Source organism: Electrophorus electricus, chromosome 11 (genome assembly GCF_041902795.1).
Source record: "Electrophorus electricus isolate QZ-2024a chromosome 11, ASM4190279v1, whole genome shotgun sequence".
Lineage (NCBI taxonomy): Eukaryota > Metazoa > Chordata > Actinopteri > Gymnotiformes > Gymnotidae > Electrophorus > Electrophorus electricus.
In genome coordinates this window covers 9966418-9972417 of record NC_137507.1, presented here as the reverse complement: position 1 = coordinate 9972417, position 6000 = coordinate 9966418, and the positions used below count along the sequence as shown (strand labels likewise).

The following is a 6000-nucleotide window of genomic DNA, read 5'->3' as shown; positions in this document are numbered from 1 at the left end:
TTCAGGAATAACGTTGTGAAGTGTTTGATTAGTTTTACATGAAAACAGTATTTAATACACTCACAGTGTGGCCTCCGGTGAACTTGTAATTGTAATTCAGCAATTACCCAGCAGAGGGCACTTTATTGTAACGCATAAATTAGATGAAACGACTCTTTTGAAAATATATAATTTAGAACAAATGCACTTTTTTTGGACGGAAAATTAGCAATTAAATCTTTAATATGCCTGCACAGAATTAACAAACAATAGGTTAACATATCAAACAGTTTGATTTTTTTTTTCATATAGATCAATAATTTCAAACATATAAAATTACTATAAAATGTCACTCTTTAATACTGATTTGCTAAAATACCAGTGGGTTTTTAAATATTCCCACGATAAATGGTAGAAAAGTCAGTCGCCTGGTCATAACTAGGATGAGTTCTGCATAACTTCAACCCTGGAACACATCAACCTCTCTAGTGATGTTTTGGTAGTGACTGTGCCTAAACCTGGGACCTTGCCTTTTAGGGTTTAAGAGATCAGACTGTGCTCTTCCTTACAAAACATGCATTTAGTCAAGGAAGACGGGAAACAATTAAATAAATTAAAGCTGAATCCTGCTTGCTTATGGTCCTGATAGCAGCTCTAGTCACTACAGGGCTGAGGCCTTCAAGAGTTTGTTTCCTAGCACAACTCGACATACCACTTCAATATCTACTGGCTGACACAACACAGGATATCACTCACTCAACATATCACCTTTATACATTCTCAGGCATCAGGAAATGGAAGGTACCAAAAAAATATTAGCAAAAAAGAGCAACGGAGACGATGGGAGTGAATAAAAAAGGGGGCGGAGAGTATGCAAAAGTGGAGGATGATTGGCATAGAAGCATGGTGATGCCATTGTGATGTTATCTTGATTGTTCTTCAAAAGGATTTGGCACTGTGGGCGTGGTCTGCCTCTCTCCCAGGACAGTGGGTGGCGCTTTGGCACAGTGGGACAGAGAGAGCCGTTGGGGGCGGGACAGGTTAAGGCACGGTGACATGGAAGGGGCTTCCAGGCACCATCTCGTCGCCCCACTTGACGATGAGGATGTAGTCTCCTTTCTCCTTGACCGTATAGGTGACGTTGTAGATCCTGTGGCCCACGTGTTTGACGTAGACCTCCTCGCACGGGGTCTTCGGCCCGTGCACTCCCACCATCAGCATGTTCGTCCCTGCCGTGTTGGAGATGCTCGTTAATCCATGCTGTGCGTGTGTGTGCGTGTGTGTGTATGCGTGTGTGTGTATGCGTGTGTGTATGCGTGTGTGTGTGTGTGTGTATGCGTATGTGTATGCGTGTGTGTATGTGTATGTGTATGCGTGTGTATGTGTGTGTGTATGTGTATGCGTGTGTGTATGTGTGCGTGTGTGCGTGTGCGTGTGTATGCGTGTGTGTATGCGTGTGTGTATGTGTATGTGTATGCGTGTGTATGTGTGTTTGTATGTGTATGCGTGTGTGTATGTGTGCGTGTGTGCATGTGTATGCGTGTGTGTATGCGTGTGTGTATGTGTTTGTTTTATGTGTGTGTATGCGTGTGTGTGTATGCGTGTGCATGTATATGTGTGTGTGTGTGTGTGTGTGTATGCGTGTGTGTGTATGCATGTGTGTGTGGTGGACTGTCTCACCGGCTCTGCTGCAGTCCACGGTGAAGGTGTTCTTCTGGCTGATGAAGGCCCTGGACAGCCCCGCCCCTCGGGACACCACCTTGCTGGCATCGGAGGAAAACTTGGGCAGGGAGGCGAAGGCAGAGCCGGCTGTGGTGGAGGACTTGGTCACCGTCTCTACCAGCACTGAGGAGGTCTCATGGAGGCTGTGCCCCCCAGAAAGACGTGCACCTAGTAAAAGAGAGAGGGAGGGAGGGAGGGAGGGAGAGAGAGAGAGAGCAAAACAGAGGAGAAGGGAGAGAAAAAATGGTTACAAAATTTCCCTTTGTCATATGACAATACACTAATAGCACATGCCATCTAATAATAATTCAAACGATAGCCTTACTCACATACACACACACACACACACACACACACACACACACACACGACTTAATCGCATGCTGTGTTTTTCAGCGTCTGAGGAAGCCCACGTTCAGAGGAAGCGTCATGACCACACGAGCTGACTTTTCTATATCGGGATGCATCTCTGTGTGCCACAGGGTAAACGTGTACAGCGACCCGCTCAGAGAGACAAGCAAACACCCTGTCTGTGTCGTCACACTGAACCCAGCAGGGCTGGAAACAGCGACGCTGTGTGCAACAGCATGGTCTCTCACCAGAGACTTTGGCTTTGAAGGGGCTGCCAACGATGTGCTGCGGCCCTCCGTATTTGATGGAGATGAGGTAGCTGCCAGGGGCCATGGGCGTGTAGGTGACCGTGTAGCCCTCTGCACACTCCTGGCAGTCCATCTTGACCTTGGAGGGGCCGTCGATGGTAACGGACAGTGCGCCCGACCCGGCGTTGCACGTGTTCACGACGAACTCAGAGGGAACACCTGTGAGAGAGGAGGACATGCATGAGCCAGCAGTGGTGCTGGGGGAGGGGCGGATTGGTAAGGTGGCGGTGTGTTGTTTTTAGCCGTGTGCGAGCATCTTTGGGCTGCGTACCGGTGGTTCCGCCCTCCAGTCCCGGCCCGTGGGCGGTCACCAGGCCCGGGTCTCCAGCCTGGCCCGGTTCGCCCACGCGGATCTTAAAGGGGCTGCCGGGAATGTGGCTGCTGTTGAAGCGCACGTCGATGGAGTGCACGCCATTCTCCCGTGGGATGAAGTGGATGGCGTGCTGATCTGTGGGCAGAAGGACACCAAGTTCACACGCACGCACACGCACACACACGCGCACGCACACACACACACGCACACACATGCTGGTGGCTGGAGGTTGTATTAATGAGTCCGTGAGCTCCATTTACAAATATGCAAGTAGAGGGGTTCTAATAGAGGAGTTCTAATAGAGGGATTCTAGTAGAGGGGTTCTAATAGAGGGGTTCTAATAGAGGGATTCTAGTAGAGGGGTTCTAATAGAGGAGTTCTAGTAGAGGGGTTCTAATAGAGGGGTCCTAATAGAGGGATTCTAGTAGAGGGGTTCTAATAGAGGAGTTCTAATAGAGGGATTCTAATAGAGGGGTTCTAATAGAAGGATTCTAGTAGAGGGGTTCTAGTAGAGGGGTTCGAATAGAGGGGTTCTAATAGAGGGGTTCTAATAGAGGAGTTCTAATAGAGGGATTCTAATAGAGGGATTCTAATAGAGGGGTTCTAATAGAGGGGTTCTAGTAGAGGGGTTCTAGTAGAGGGGTTCTAATAGAGGAGTTCTAATAGAGGGATTCTAGGAGAGGGGTTCTAATAGAGGGGTTCTAGTAGACATGTTCTAATAGAGGGGTTCTAGTAGACATGTTCTAATAGAGGGGTTCTAGTAGAGGGCTTCTAGTAGAGGAGTTCTAGTAGACATGTTCTAGTAGAGGGGTTCTAGTAGAGGAGTTCTAATAGAGGGATTCTAGTAGAGGGGTTCTAATAGAGGGATTCTAGTAGAGGGGTTCTAATAGAGGAGTTCTAATAGAGGGATTCTAGTAGAGGGGTTCTAATAGAGGAGTTCTAATAGAGGGATTCTAGTAGAGGGGTTCTAATAGAGGAGTTCTAGTAGAGGGGTTCTAATAGAGGGGTCCTAATAGAGGGATTCTAGTAGAGGGGTTCTAATAGAGGAGTTCTAATAGAGGGATTCTAATAGAGGGGTTCTAATAGAAGGATTCTAATAGACGTGTTCTAATAGAGGGGTTCTAGTAGACATGTTCTAATAGAGGGGTTCTAGTAGACATGTTCTAATAGAGGGGTTCTAGTAGAGGGCTTCTAGTAGAGGAGTTCTAGTAGACATGTTCTAGTAGAGGGGTTCTAGTAGACATGTTCTAATAGAGGGGTTCTAGTAGAGGAGTTCTAATAGAGGGGTTCTAGTAGCTCTGCTTTGGAGGATGGAGAGTACAGGACTAGTTATTCTATTACCATCATGTAAGACTGAACCTCTGTAGTGTTTTAAGTGTGCGCATGCGTGTGTGTGCACGCTCACCGTTGTCGAGTTCTGTGATGTAACACTCCTCCACGGCACCGGAGGGGGTGTGAACTTTGGCGTCGATCACGCCTCTCGCCCCGTTCAACTGCACTGCAAAGGAAGCTTCCTGATTCACTCTGAGACCCATCTCCTGCGGAAGAAACTCAGGGTCAAAGGTCAAACCTACAGGACCGCGCAGAATCTCGAGGGCTCATCTCACAGCAGGCCGCAGAACACAGATGTACCTTCGTGTAAAGCTGAATGTCGTAATTTCTCGATCATTCTAAGATTGGAGTTTGGCACAGCCTATACTCCGTCAAGGATATAGCGAGTCTTTCTGATCTGAGAACAGCACTCCGTAAGCCCGTGTGACATGCACTGAGTACGGACTGGGCAGAAGTATTTCTGAGCCCGTGGGATTATTAAATCCTTTTTTGTTTATTCTTTTCCATCTTCCTTTCAATTATTGTGCCGATCTAACCGATGGTTTTTACAAAACTACTTGACAGTTACTGGACTGATAAAAAACAAAGTATATCAAATCTTAGGATGACCTGCCACATATACAACGAGCTCAGAAGGCTCAGTCTGTAAAGCAGAAAAGCTTTGGAACTGTTTGCCAGTGTTGAGTCTGGCCTGTGGACAGATCCTAAGACTGCCCTACACAATACGAATCTCTGTCCTCACCTGTTGTCTGTAATGGTATCACACACACACACACTCAGGGCTAGGGCCAGACCCCAACCCAAGAGTTTTAAACTGCTTTATAAATGATTTTTGTGTGTGTGTGTGTCTGTGGGAGAGAGGGAGAGAGAGAGGGGGAGAGAGAGGGGGAGAGAGAGGGAGAGAGAGGGAGAGAGAGGGAGAGAGAGAGGGAGAGAGAGGGGGGGAGAGAGGGAGAGAGGGAGAGAGAGAGGGGGGGAGAGAATGTCTCACCTGCAGGCTCGTGACAGTAAGTCTGCGGGCATCATTGGACAGTGTTGCTATGGGAACGATGAAAGGGCTGTCTGGGATGTGCTCATCATTGAATTTGATTGACACCTCATAGTCACCTGGCATCCATGGAAATATCATGGTTAACTCATTATCACAGTTCAGACATTACAAGTTACATAATTATCATTAAAAAATGGCTAATGTGAAGGAATGAGAACAAAGTTGGACATGGCTGGGCATGGTTGGGCGTGGCATTGACCGGACACGAGCCATGGAGCAGAGGAGAGACGCTTCAGCGCTCGGCTCCTGTCGGCCAGACCTTACCCGGCTCCTGGACCACGTAGGCCACCCCACAGGAGCCGTCCTTCCTGTCCTCGAAGGAGATCTCCGCTTTGCTGGGCCCCTCCACTGCGATGGACAGGCCCCCGGCTCCAGCCTCCCGCGTCCAGATGCTGAACTCCGCTACAAAGCACGGTTTATTGCAATCACGACGCTGCACTCATGGTAGACAGAGGTAAACATTCTCTGAATATTCCACCATTAAGAAAGCGTTTTGCTGAAAGTTTGTTCCTCAGCACAGGGGAATGGAAGTGGCTAGAGGAAGAGAGAGCAGAACGGGAACGGGGCCTGTGACTCCTACCAGGCACTCCTGCCACCCCTCGGTCCAGTCCGGTGCCGCCAGCGCGAACTTTGTGGGCCCCTCCTTCCCCGAGGGGCCCCACGGTGAACTGGAAGGGGCTGCCGGGCACGTGCTGGCCCCTGTACTTCACGCTGACCGTGTGGGGGCCCATCTCCTGTGGCACGAAGCGCACGCTGTAGGTGCTGTCCTCCCCCTCTATGATCTCACCGTCCTCCGTCCTGCCACTGGGGCTCGTCACCTGCGCCGTCATCTCCTGAGTGCCTGCTTCGCCTGAGAAAGAGAGAGAGAGAGAGAGAGAGAGAGAGAGAGAGTGGAAGAAAAATAAGAGGGAGAAAGGGAAGCAGAGAGACAGAGGTTGTGAAAG

The 6000-nt window shown here is 49.0% G+C and overlaps 1 protein-coding gene across 13 annotated transcripts in view; it reads right to left on the bottom strand.

Annotated features, from left to right (window-relative positions):
• Nucleotides 1–204: 204 nt before the first annotated feature.
• Nucleotides 205–6000, bottom strand: part of flncb (filamin C, gamma b (actin binding protein 280)) — a 53817-nt gene continuing 48021 nt past the window's right edge. For all 13 annotated transcript variants that reach the window (XM_081723609.1, XM_035528249.2, XM_035528254.2 and 10 more), the window contains 8 exons: nt 5637–5906; nt 5321–5458; nt 4997–5112; nt 4079–4211; nt 2632–2808; nt 2301–2519; nt 1660–1869; nt 205–1208 (listed from right to left, as the gene is read on the bottom strand). In XM_081723609.1, the coding sequence (XP_081579735.1) occupies nt 1021–1208; nt 1660–1869; nt 2301–2519; nt 2632–2808; nt 4079–4211; nt 4997–5112; nt 5321–5458; nt 5637–5906 (1451 nt within the window). In that variant the 3' untranslated portion in view covers nt 205–1020. The remainder of the gene's footprint in view (nt 1209–1659; nt 1870–2300; nt 2520–2631; nt 2809–4078; nt 4212–4996; nt 5113–5320; nt 5459–5636; nt 5907–6000) is intronic.